The sequence below is a fragment of the Brachyhypopomus gauderio genome, chromosome 7 (genome assembly GCF_052324685.1).
Source record: "Brachyhypopomus gauderio isolate BG-103 chromosome 7, BGAUD_0.2, whole genome shotgun sequence".
NCBI classification, from domain to species: domain Eukaryota; kingdom Metazoa; phylum Chordata; class Actinopteri; order Gymnotiformes; family Hypopomidae; genus Brachyhypopomus; species Brachyhypopomus gauderio.
The window spans coordinates 31,272,554-31,285,923 of record NC_135217.1 but is presented as its reverse complement, the minus strand read 5'-3'; the positions used below and the strand labels follow the sequence as shown (position 1 = coordinate 31,285,923).

Sequence of the window (13,370 nt, the reverse complement as noted above, 5' to 3'; positions counted from 1 at the left end):
ATGTAGTTAAACATTGTGAAATGTGAAAATGTATATGTGAGGATGTGTCATATATGTGAGGAGGATGTCATCGGGGAGGTCAGAACTTTTTAAGTGGATTGCCATTTCTCTCTTTGAGTATGAATGAGTTGAATGGTTGTCCTGATACCTGCACACAGTTAAAGATTAACACAGTATTGTCAGTTACATCGACATCAAACTCAGGCATGAAACTCAGACTGTTGACTGACCAAAATAAGTTCAATGACTTCAGCGAAGCAATGTGACAACTTATTCATGCAGACAGTACAAATGGTCCCATTATCTCAGTAGGTACAATAAAAGTGCTGATCACAACATGTTTCCTCTGGTATTCATATGTGTATTATATAAAGTGATCTTTATTTTACTGAATTCCCTCCAGTTGGACTGATATTAATTTCACTTGGCTGCATTTCATTTAAATTGGAAAGATGCTCTATAAGGCAGGAAGATGTCATTGATGTCACTTTTCTTTGTTTTTTATGTGATTCTGGTGAGTCACAGAGAAACTCATACGGAAAGTGTCCTATTTATGCATGTACACTCTTAATACAGGAAAAACGTAGACTAAAATTGAACAGAACATAACCACAGCGTAAAATCCCATTGAAAACGCAAGATGCTGTTATTTGGTTAAGTGAAAGTTTAAAATGCAGCAGAAGACATAAAATTGCATCTAAAATGCGGTTGTATGGTGAAATGTGAAAAGATGTCATTTTCAGGTTGTATCAACAATTTAAATTCAAACTCATTTCAACCATGATGTATGATATTAATTGTTCATTTATTACTCTCAACATAAGCCAACTGTACTAGGGCAGCATTCATGTTTTCAGTAAGAATTTGACCACTACTGGGTGCTGTGTGAATATCCTCCACAGTTAGACGATTCTTGAACACTTCAGTCCATCAGTGACAGAGCATCTACATTTCCTCTCATCTTTAATACAAGACAAATTGTATAAAGCACAAATAAACTAAATATTAATACAGTGCATTACACTTCTGTCACTTAATGTGTAATACTGAATCTAATACAAGTTGCATTTTTCAGTCTATGAGATTGAATAAATAGCCAGGTAGAATGAACAATTACCCATTCTTTTTTTTTTTACTGTAGTCTGTTAATCTGTTAATGTTCAACTAGTGATAGCAGAGCACTTTATCGGTCTTAAAGAGACCCAGAGGTCCTGCATAATGGTGGCAACTGCTAGAACATATGTGAATAGTCAGATGAGAAAATTACTATTACACACCCAGGAAATCTGTGAAAATCTGTAGGACTGGTATCAGTAAAATGGTGAATGTTTACAATTTAGGATAAAACTGATATTTGAACAGACTGTTCTAACATGTTTGTAATTTTGTTGCCGCTGCTTGTCAATACCAATACCTTTATGTGACTGGCTAGTCAGCTAACTCACTCTGCCTAATGAAATGGGCCATCCATGTTTGTTAGCTAGGTAGAAAAGTTAAAGTTGCTTATTCAGCTCTTAGTCCTTATAGGCTTTGTGGCTATGAAACCTAAAATAGTCTGTTATTTCTGCACTTGAGTACTTATGAATGAATCAATGAATGTTCAATTTATATAGCGCCTTTCAAGATACCCAAGGTCGCTTTACAGTTTAGTCGCCTGTCGTTTGTGAGGGTTTATTTTTCTTGTTCCAAGTGTCTCAAAACACTGTAAATGTCACACAGGGCACCAGGCATAAGGGTTTATTTCAAATGAAATCCTGTAATGTATTTTAAGACGTGGGTCTTGTTCCATGCAGTGCACCACTTGTATTTCCACTGTTGTAGGTGTGTAGAGTTTCTCCTGTGTGACCACATCCTTATAACTGATACCTGTCAGTGTGCTACTGAACGCTTTCATGTTGCTTAGCTCATGTCCGCCTCCTCGTTATCATTTATATGGGGGTGGGAGGCGCACTGTCCATTCAAAACCTTCAGGTTGGATGAAAGTTGGAATTACTTTGATCATTCACCCTAATGTAGTCATAACTCTCATCAGGAGCTTTCTGGTACAAGGGGGTCATGCATCTCTTTTGGCATTTCTGATGGCCCCATGACTCAATCACCTCCACTAAAATAAGTTACCAAAAGCTCCATTTGACAATAGTGGCTTGTCGTTTTGCTGATGATACTGAAATTAAAAAGGTGAATTTGGGAAGAGTAATTGGCACCCAGGAACAATGACAAAGAAGAGTATCAGTGTGGAGGTTTATGTATTATCACAAGAGGCGTATGTATTATCACACACCAGAGTGAATTCTTCTGAATTAATAGGAGGAAGAACCAGTTTTATTATGTTATATTATTTTGGCACTACTTTTTTTAGCACTACTTTTTTTTTTTATTTCATTTAACCTTCTAATGCAGGGGTGGCCAACCCGCGGCTCTTCGCCTGGTGTCATGCGGCTCCCCAGCCGGTCCGCGCGCGGGCTCACCTGCACAAACGGGGCGACACACTGCTACATTTTCGTGGTGCGCGGTTAGTTTAGAAGCCTAGCGAGCCGCTAATACTTTTAAAACCGGAAAACATTTGACTGTCTTCACAGCTAATAATTTACACTCACCACCCCCCCCCCCCCCCCCCCGCTCAACAGATTACACTCGCCCCCCCCCGCACAACAATCTACACTCGCCCATATACGATGTGGCTCTTTGCCGTAACACAGTAAGAAAAGTGGCTCTTGGTCTATGACGGGTTGGCCACCCCTGTTCTAATGCATCACAAATAATAAATACAGTAAGGCTTACATGACTGGTCATTGAAACCTGTCACTGTTCTGTGGTCCCAATAACACTTCCTGCATTCACTTCACCTTCACCTTCACTTCAACACTTCACCTTCTTTGGTATCTCATCTCATTAGACGGCAATGTAGAGGCTTCCCAAATATTTTATATTTTTATAAAAAAATGTTTGAAGGCATTATAGGACTCTCATAGTCCTGCCAAGGCTGGTGAGGGTCAGGTGCCAAGCTCACACCAGCAGAGTGGACAAATCTAAGATTCTAGTACAACCACCTCCAATCAGGAACACCCAGTTAGTCCAGTGCTCACACACTGATAAAAGGAGTTCACAGAGATCTGATAGACTTATAAGAGTGTACTGCACAGTGGCACTAAAGTCGGCGAGAAGCTAAAACATTTGCTAATCTGATTTGACTGAAACCACTACACAAGATCAGTGTGGGCGTCTCCATTTTCCATTTTGCTCTCTTTTCTTGTTTCGCCCACATACCTGTAGATCGTTTCACAGCCTTTTTTTGGCATTGTCCATGGCGATACATCTTTCTCATTCACAGTGTGAGTTCATGAAAATTCTTCCCAGATATTTCACAATCAATTGTGAATGGTATTATTGAATAGTGGAAATGTTTAGGAACCACAGAAACTCCAGCCACAACGTGGAGGAGCACATGTAGAGAGGAACCCCGATGTAGAGCAGGATCTCTCTGCTGACTCCTGGCATGAAGATCAGCTCAAAAGCTGAGCACCAGGAGCTTTGTGTCCATGGCTGAGCAGTCACATGCCAACCTAACATCACCAAAGCACCGTGTCCAGCAGAGGGAGGGTGTAACTCAACTCTGGAGCAGTGGACATGTGTTCTGTGGAGTGAACAGTTTTGCTTCTCTCTCAGGCCAAGTGATGGATGAGTTTGGGTTTTGACCAATGCCAGGAGAACCTGCCTTACTGCACTGTGCCAAGTGTGATGTTAGGTGAAGCAGGGATGGGGTTGTTGTTCAGGGCACGAGCTAGGCTCCGTAGTTCCAGCAAAGGAAAAGCTTAATGCTTCATACCAAGACATTTTAGAGACCATTGTAGGCTTCCACCGTTGTGGGAGCAGTTTGGACAAGGCCCTTTTCTGCCTCAGCAGTGTTGAGTGAGGATGTATGGCGTGGAAGAACTTGACTGGCCTGCCCAGAGCCCTGACCTCAAACTCCTCTGGGATGAACTAGAATGGAGATTACAAACCTGGCTCTCTGGTCCAACATTAGTGTCTGATCTCGTGAATGCTTTTCTGCATGTATCACGGCTTCTCACAGGAAACTAAGGGATTAAACCCAGAGCTCTGCAGAACCTCAAATTACCTTGAAAAAGCATCTAGACCAGGTAAATTTCATACAATTTACCTGCAGTGCTTGAAGTGTCTTTATACTGGGGTCTAGGTTGTACACCACAATTCACACCTGCTGGGAATTAAAATATCTCAGTACTTCATTCAGCAATTCAGTTATAACAATACAGCGTTATCCTTTAAACGGTATAATCTTTTCATGATAGAAAGCCACATTTCAGTTCATGTTCCATGCTAACTCACTAAAATTAAGAGATTATCCTCCCAGCCATATCAGACCTTCCTTTGAGCTCATAAACCAGAGCTTGGCCCAACTGGTGAGAATAAAGTCTACAAAAGCCATTTTAAATACAGCTACACTAAGGGGATTTTGACGTAGAATCAGGAACTACAAAAGGATACCCTTCAGTATTCCATCTTCACTTCCTTTGAAAGAAATGTTGTTTGATTCAATGCAGAACATGTAGTTTACATAGGAATACAACACTTACATTCACATAATATTTTTGTATTTATATACATTTTTGGTATGAATTCAGGTGAATTTGAAAGTGTCATGGAGCACGTCATTCTGTGGTAAAGATTAGTGTAAACAGCGTAAGCTGATATGCAGATTAAAAATCAAATATAGAAACAATTGCACACAATGAGCAAATCTACTCAGTGGAAGTTTATAAAGATCGCCCCCTAGTGGCACTGTTTTATTACACACAGTTTTTCTCAGTCGATTTGGTTTATTTCTCAGATCAGAACTGAAATTCTTAAAACTGTTCATTCAATCTCCACATCTACTTGTTACTTGTGCACATCATAATTGCATTTCTCATTGTGTTTCACATTTTGCAAATGCTTTTGTACATTTTGCAAATGGACGCGGACAATTGTTTGTATTGTCATACTGTAATACATATGACAATGCAAACAATTGTCTGCGTCCATTTCTAAGGCATAATTTCTAAGGCATCATTTTACATTTATTTATTTAGTTTATTGTTTTGTTACATTTTGGTAATTTATCCTAATTTGTTTATATTGTTTGCAGGTGAACACTCAGTTACAGTAAGAAAGGGAATTGTTGAAGGTTTAGATCAACCAATGGTCTCAACCATAGGTCAGAGGTGCATCTCATGAACCTTTACTGTAATTGGCAAACATTTATAGATGGTAAACACTGCAGTAGCACAAAGTCTCATAATGGAAAGACAAGGCCATGTACAGGGTGAACAGCCAAGAAGAGGAGTAAGTGTGTGTGTGGTGTAAGCATGAGGGGACAAAACCATGTGGACCATGTTTTACATGTAAGTCATGGTCTTACAATGGTTGAAGCTGGTTTTCAATCGTTGAAACATTTCATAGAGAAAACATGTATGTAATTCATCAAGACTATCAAGGATATCAAGATTAGCTCATAGGGGTAGCAGAGGTTCCAGAAACTAAGTTTACAGTTTTTCCAGTCAGTTGTCGGTTTTTTCTGAATTTCAATCAGATTTGTTTTTGTCAACAAATTGCAGTGCAAACAATACAGTCAAACAATATTGCTGTACAAATTTGATTCCAGTCCAATTTCTTGTCTCCCACATACAGTCATGTGTAACTTTGTGTTCCGTGTAAGTTTGTATGTGTGTAACATTTATTTGAAATACCAATGAATGTGCAGCTTCTTGAAATCAAAAGCTTAGCTAGTTTCCATCAGAATATACAGTCTGCATTGACTGTGACTTATAGTTGCACTGACAACATGACTAAGTATTTTGACTACCTTGTTCATAGGCAATGACTAAGTATTTTGACTGCCTTGTTCATAGGCAATGGCACACAGACTAGATATTCTGAAGGTACTGACAAATTGACTGACCTAAATATTTGCTTTTGAGGCAAAAACAAAGAATTTTGAGTGAAGTATCTGCTTTTGCAGGTATTTCATTGAGTTTTGCTGTTTGCACCAACTGTTTTGTGAAATGCACTTGTTGTGATGCCAATGTAAACCATGATGTGAGAAATGTACCAAATCAACTGAGAAAAACTGTAAAACACTGCCTGCGTTTCATGCTGTTACGACCACTGCTGGTCGCTGCGTTGCTGGTATCTGACGCTACAGGTCCAGACGCGTGTCTCCTCCAACCATGTCACTCTCCCTCTTCCTGGTTGTTGTGGATTGGCTGTTCACCGCCCAAGACCCGAAGTCCCACCTTTAAAAGACCGACGAATTAGCAGGACGAGGAGATTATTCTCCAGATTGGCGTGTGGTGTGTTATAGAGTTCGTTCGATTGTTTGGTTGATTTTCTGGTATTTGACTTTGAATTATTTCGTCCCTGTACTTGAGTCTGGATTTGCCCCTTTTGGTCTTGGTAGCTGGTGTATATATTGTATGTGTTTATGTATATAATTTATGTGTATATATATGTAAATAGTGTGTAAGTATAAATATCCTGCTTGTTAGTTCGGCCCAGACGGGAAGAAAGGACACGACGCTGTTTTGGTTATACCGTTCTCTTTGTTTTGTCATAGGTAGTTAGGGTAGGTTATTGTTATTTACTTTGGTTTCTTTAAATCGCATCAGGTTAGGTAGTTGATATTATTTTGGTTAGAGACGTTTTTGTTTGTTATTTTGAGCATTGTGTCGTGTCCTGGAGTTACATCCCTTGGCCATACTTTGAATAAATTCGTCATTTCATTCATATCCATCTCACTCCCTCTTTTCCATATCATACGCATTCTCTGTTAGGGCTATAGCCTAGAGTAGTCGTAACACATGCTCATGTCTGACAGGATTGGTGCTTTTTCAGTGTCAGTTCCACTTTTATCCTGTGCTGTTCTTAAAAAGCAAAGCTGGATCATTTTGCCTTTTTTCTTCCTCTGCTTGTCATTTACAATAAAAATTATTAGACTTACTGTAATTTATAGACTGTGTATATTAGGATTATTTCATTTATTATTTAGCTACAGAAACAAAACAATAAACTTAGCACTCAAACTGGAATATGTGTGTTAATGAAAGGAAACAAAGTGTAGCGTTATGAACAACTCAATAATTCGGCCCACAGGACCACCACTCTAATCAGCAGGGCGGATTAATTTTAATTAGATCATTAAGGCCAAGAAAACCCACTGAGCTACAGAAGAAAAACGCGCTGCAAAAACACAAAGCAAATTCTTCAAAATGACAATGCGTACACTACATGTCGGAAATGCGCAGCAAATCCAGAAAAGCTGCAAATCCAGCTACAACACAACGGAAGTGTTTCTGAACTAATTATTATGAGCAGTGACGTAGGTTTTAGCCAGAAACAAGATTTGTGTTGTAGCTAGGTAGCTCAATTTAAAGACCTTTACTACTTCAGCCCCATTCAACCCATTCAATAATTAGTCCAGAAAAACTTCCATGTAATTGTGCATTGGGGGCTCTGGGGTGGGGTGGGGTGGTGGGCAGGGTCTTAGGGGGCAGTGCCCTTGTGACAACATCTTTGGCCCCCCCTACAGCCACTAAGGTGTGAGACAAATAATTTCGTGAATGGTGATAAATTGGCAGCAGTATTGGCAACTAAGGAGTTTTGTGGCTATATTTCAGCGAGCTGTTCTGTTAGGGGGTTACGTCAATCAGTGACTTTCAGTCATGTCACACCCCCCCCCCCATATCTCCCCCTCCATAACAGACCTACTGGACCCAGTCTGGCACCCCCTCAGATGCTCTAGAACCTCCACTGGTGTGACTGGATTTGCAGCGTTTTTCTTTAGCAGCGCAATGGGTTTTCTCAGCCACCGTAGTTCATGCATACTAATGTCCTTAGTGTTGATGATGGGGGAGCTTCCGTTATGATTCATATTTATAGCTCTTGCAAATCACCAGTCATCTGACAAAACCTCCATTTACGTTAGGACAACAAATTTTTGTTTAAGGAAAAATTTGAGTGGAAATGGAGTGTTTTGGGATGGCTTGGGGTGTGTGAGGTTGGTTGTCCTAGTAGCCTAAAGTCTGATGCGTATTAAAAGGTTGGTTGTCCTGGTAGCCTAAAGTCTGATGCATATTACAGTAAAAGGTTGGTTGTCCTGGTAGTCTAAAGTCTGATGGCATTTAAAGTCATGGTTCAATATAACAAGCTGGTATAAGGTTCCTGGATTCCAGTCTGTGAATTTATGGCCCTGGTACAGAGTGCAGAAAGGCACTGGCAGGCCAGTCAAGGCAGTTTTGGGATTTTTGTTGCTAGGCATCCTGAGCCACAGGGGTCCTGGTTTCTGTCTGGGGCTGCGATCTAAACACCTCCACCTTCCACACCGACTTCTGTCCCAACTGTACATCTGTTCCAGTCACTAACTACTATAATGCACCAATGGTAAAAGGCCTAAACAGGCTCGGCATTAAGGTTCTGTTGCAGTGTGAAAAGTCATCAAGCTGTTAATTTGATTGGGAGGATAAAATAAAAAAGGGAGTGTGATTACTGAGTGACTCTTGTTACAGTGTGAGTGATTACTGAGTGACTCTTGTTACAGTGTGAGTGATTACTGAGTGACTCTTGTTACAGTGTGAGCGATTGCTGAGTGACTCTTGTTACAGTGTGAGTGATTGCTGAGTGACTCTTGTTACAGTGTGAGTGATTACTGAGTGACTCTTGTTACAGTGAGTGATTGCTGAGTGACTCTTGTTACAGTGTGAGTGATTACTGAGTGACTCTTGTTACAGTGTGTGATTGCTGAGTGACTCTTGTTATAATGTGATGTAATCCTGCTTACACAATGTTTAAATCCAATTAATGTCTTTTCTGTAACTGTAACATGATGCCTTGTTGGATCTTTATTAAATAATGATGTTACAGATATTCTGTTGCTACACAAATCTATTGAGCACGTGTTAATACTAACAATATCTTTGCTTTTAGTTTGAGCTGTAGTTCAAGCTGTATTGGAGTTTGCTGCTGAGGTAAAAGGACAAATACTTTAGAATATAGCCATTAATCCTTGAGAGTAACCTGCAGATATTATCATGCAGTCATTAGAGTGCTGTAGTCAATCTGAGGGGGGAGTCTGGTGTTAAACCAGAACAATTATTTTCTTAATGGAAACATTTCTAACCTTTAACTGGACACACAGTTGCTGCTATTTTCCATTGTTACAAAATCTTATGAGTGTGTGTGTGTTGTTAAAGTCTGGAATGTGGCTAACCCTGAACTCTGCCCCTCTAACTAAAAACACAGCATGTGACTTGTGTAAGCGTTTGATCAATTTTGCCTAAGAATTTGGATTTGTCAGAGAAAACTTGTCAGCTAAGCGGGTTGGTCCCTTGAACTGAAGCTTCTGTGAATTTTCCTCAAGGGGGTGTGCTGCTATAAAGGCTATTTAACACCCGGGACACTCTGGGAGACCATCTCCACGATACGACCCAACAACGGCTGCCGGATATGGTAAGTCACAAGGAGCTTTGTTCAACTAATGTAAAAGAAGAAAATATATTTTCCTCCATTTAATTATCAGACATTTTCTCCAGAAAAATAATAGTGTTGCTGTAGTGTTGCTGCTTCTAGCAGCTGGAGTTCATTCATTCGGATTTGATGAGTTGACCAGATATGTGGACACACATAAGGAGGAATATGTGCAGGTATCAGCAGAGCTTTCACTTCACATTTCAAACGCTGTTTGAACCAATTGTGCTTTATTAATCGCGTGGCATGTAAATCAATCAAGAATTCTGTTTATTGATTCATAAATTTTTATTGCTGCCTTTTTGTGTCACGTTGGACGTTATGTCTGTATTTACGTGTGTGTTTAACCTTTGAGGCACTGCGAGAGTGGGTTGCCGTGGAGAGCGACTCGAGTGACATCACTAAGAGGTCAGAGTTGCATCGCATGATGGAGCTGGTGGTGGAGAAACTGCAGCACCTTGGGGGAAAGGTGGAGATGGTGGATATCGGCATGCAGGAGGTGGGCCCAGCACCATCATCCCGAACACCCTCACTCACCTGGCTTGCTATGTTGATCCTGTACTGAGCTATTTCATTTAAATTCAATGAAAATGTTTTTTTTCTCTCAACCTGTTTCCTCTCTGTTTTCTTTCATATCGTCTTCTACTGCTCAGCTGCCAGATGGCAGCACTGTAGCTTTGCCCAAAGTGGTAACAGCAGAGTTTGGTTCTAACGTGAGCGATGTCACGGTCTGCGTGTACGGTCACGTGGATGTACAGCCAGCCCAAAAGGAAGACGGATGGTCCACAGACCCCTACAACTTAACTGACATTAATGGTCCTGTCACTGTCCACCGTTACGATGGTTCTGAATGATGTGTTGTATTATTACATTTCCCAAGTTACCCTCTCGTGTACTGTCACTCAGAGCCATGCAAAACCTCTATGTTCTGATCAGAGATTATTAGCTTATTCTGAGTTGTATGATCTAGTACAGCACTGGATCTCTTTTTGTTCATTTTCAATATGTCTCCTCACAGGAAATTTGTATGGCAGAGGGGCGTCAGATAACAAAGCACCGGTGCTGGCGTGGATCCATGCAGTGGAGGCTTACCAGGCTCTCAAAATAGTAGGACATACCACACATGAGTGTGACGGGACATTCAGGGCATCCTACAAGGATGTGTTCATGACATATGGTGCATCAGTATGACAATCAATAGTCTAAGACTGCAGGAACACTTGTGCCTTCTTTCAGGTTGGATTAAAAAACTGACCATGTCAAAAGAAGTCATGCATGTCTGGTCCTGCATGTCTAGTCCTGCATGTCTCGTCCTGCTGACTGAGGCAGTTGTCTGTCCTGCTGTCCTCAGGACCTGCCCGTGAACGTGAAGTTCATCATCGAGGGAATGGAGGAAACGGGCTCCAATGGCCTGGCTGCCATGATTGAGGCCCAGAAAGACACATTCTTCTCCGACGTTGATTACATCATCATTTCTGACTGCGGCTGGCTGAGCTCACGTCCCGCCCTCACCTATGGAACCAGGGGCAACTGCTACTTCCTTGCTGAGGTGCCCAAGTGAAAATAAACTTTTTACTAATTACAGAAAAAAATGACCTTTTATAACATATTTCTACATCCCATTGTGCTGTTGGCAAATTCTGCTTCGTATTCTGAGTAGTGCTGGATCAGATCCATGTGACTTTTATACCAAGACCACCTATTTGTAAAAGATCTGCGCTGGTTTCCAGGTGGAAGGACCAAAGCAGGACCTACACTCCGGGGTACACGGAGGCACCGTGATCGAGCCCATGACTGATCTAATCGGGATTCTAGGTGCTCTCTGAATTCATATCTCAGCTTTAAATACGATTAAAAAATGTCAGTTGTGTCACGGATCTAATGCAGGGCAGTAAACTCTTACAGACACGATGATCAGTCCTGATGGCAGTATCCTGATCCCCGGCATCATGGACGCAGTCAGTGCCTTCTCTCATGACGAATGGAGGTTTTATCAAGACATTGAGTTTGACATGGACAGCTACAGAGCCAAGATTGGCGTCGACCAGCTCATGTACAACAACAAAGTAAGGACATAGACCTATAAGTGCATTATGGGAGTATGTATGACCAGAGATCACCAGAGATCACCAGAGATCACCAGAGTTGTAAAGCAGCTGTCCAATCATGTATGTCTCTGTAAATGTGGTGAAAGCAAAATAAGTAAACAAGCAGGCTATGATAGTGTTTGCACGTGGCATTATGGTGAACATGAAGGCTGTGATGGTGTTTGCACGTGGCATTATGGTGAACATGAAGCTGCCATCTGTTGTCCTTATGCAGACTGAGCTTCTTGCTCATCGGTGGCGTTACCCCACCGTGTCCATTCATGGAATAGAGGGGGCCTTCTCTGCCCCAGGCACAAAAACGGTCATCCCCGCCAAGGTGACGGCTAAGTTCTCAATCCGCCAGGTCCCAGACATGGACCCTGCAGTGGTCGAGAAACAGGTGAGTCTGAAAAGAGACGCTGCCCATGCAAAACTGATATTTACTGCCATTTCATTTCATGTGTCAGTATAAGTGGACTTGAGCCCTTCTGCAGGTTACAGACCATCTGCACTCTGAGTTTGCAAAGCGGAAAAGTCCCAATAAACTGAAAGTGAGGATGGTTATTGGGGCCAAGCCGTGGTTAGCTGACCCAAAACATCCTCTGTATCAGGCAGGGAAGGCAGCAGTCAAAAGAGGTGATCTTCATACAAACACACCACACATATTAATCACATCTTTCAGATTTCTTAAATAAAACTTGTGAATATTAAAGTTCAACTGGCACTTACATTTCTTATTAAATTTGGCTCGAACATCGTGGCAATTATTGTGTGTTAAAATAAGCTGCCATGACCTTGGATCAGGAATGCTCTCCTCTCTTTTAATGCAGCATTTAACACGGAGCCTGACTTGATCCGTGAAGGAGGTACAATTCCAATTGCCAGGACCTTTCAGGACGTGACAGAAAAGAACATTATCATGCTGCCCATTGGGGGCTTTGACGATGGCCTTCATTCACAGAATGAGAAGATGAGCAGGTACACAGACATTTGGAATGGTTGGCCTGTCAAATTGCTTTGATTTGTTTGTGAATTGCAGGTGTTTTTGATTTTGTGTGTTATGGTTTTCTCAGGTACAACTACATTGAAGGGACCAAGCTGTTCATTGCTTACTTGCATGAAGTGGCTCAGATTACCAAGGACTGATCATCAGATCACGTTTTGAGACTTGTTCTCTCTACCATTGATTTGCCAGTTTGAGAAATTTTAAGCTTAGTTTGGTCCTCAAATTACACATTTTTACAATTTTTATTTACATATATATTGCTTGTGATTGGTTATTGCTAATGGAAATAATAAACTGAAGTGCAATCTGTATGTCTGTGCATGTTATTTTGAATGAACTGTTTGGAGTCCCAACATGACTTACATAAAACATATATATGGTTGTGTCCATACACATATGGTTAGTACCATACACATAATGGTACAAATGCTATATGCTTGTGTTTTTTTGTGCCTGAAATTGAGGTTTTAAAAAGCTATTTTATTTTATTTATTTCTAATTATTATTTAATAAATACTGTAATTTTATTATTTTGAGACTTATTTTTTAGACAAACTGACATTTAAAAGAAGTGACATTTATTATGTAATTCCAAGACCGGAAGTATGCTTTAACGATGAATGTTGCCAGATTCTTTTTTCTTACTTTCGTCAAAACCAATAAGTTGTGTTAAAAAAGTGGTGTTCAGTTGCGCACAATTCTTCAAGTCGTGTAATCATAATGTTTTCTAGTCATGACACTTACTAATGTTTGACATG

At 40.7% G+C, this 13,370-nt stretch overlaps 1 protein-coding gene across 1 annotated transcript; it reads left to right on the top strand.

Moving 5' to 3' along the window:
- Positions 1 to 9,309: 9,309 nt before the first annotated feature.
- On the top strand, positions 9,310 to 12,921 carry cndp1 (carnosine dipeptidase 1). The gene is made up of 12 exons (XM_077013211.1): positions 9,310 to 9,501; positions 9,585 to 9,695; positions 9,875 to 10,018; positions 10,173 to 10,335; positions 10,538 to 10,626; positions 10,871 to 11,068; positions 11,250 to 11,334; positions 11,425 to 11,585; positions 11,842 to 12,006; positions 12,101 to 12,242; positions 12,437 to 12,584; positions 12,680 to 12,921. The coding sequence occupies exons 1-12, from the start codon at positions 9,499 to 9,501 to the stop codon at positions 12,750 to 12,752; spliced, it is 1,482 nt and encodes a 493-aa protein (XP_076869326.1). The 5' UTR covers positions 9,310 to 9,498; the 3' UTR covers positions 12,753 to 12,921.
- Positions 12,922 to 13,370: the final 449 nt, after the last annotated feature.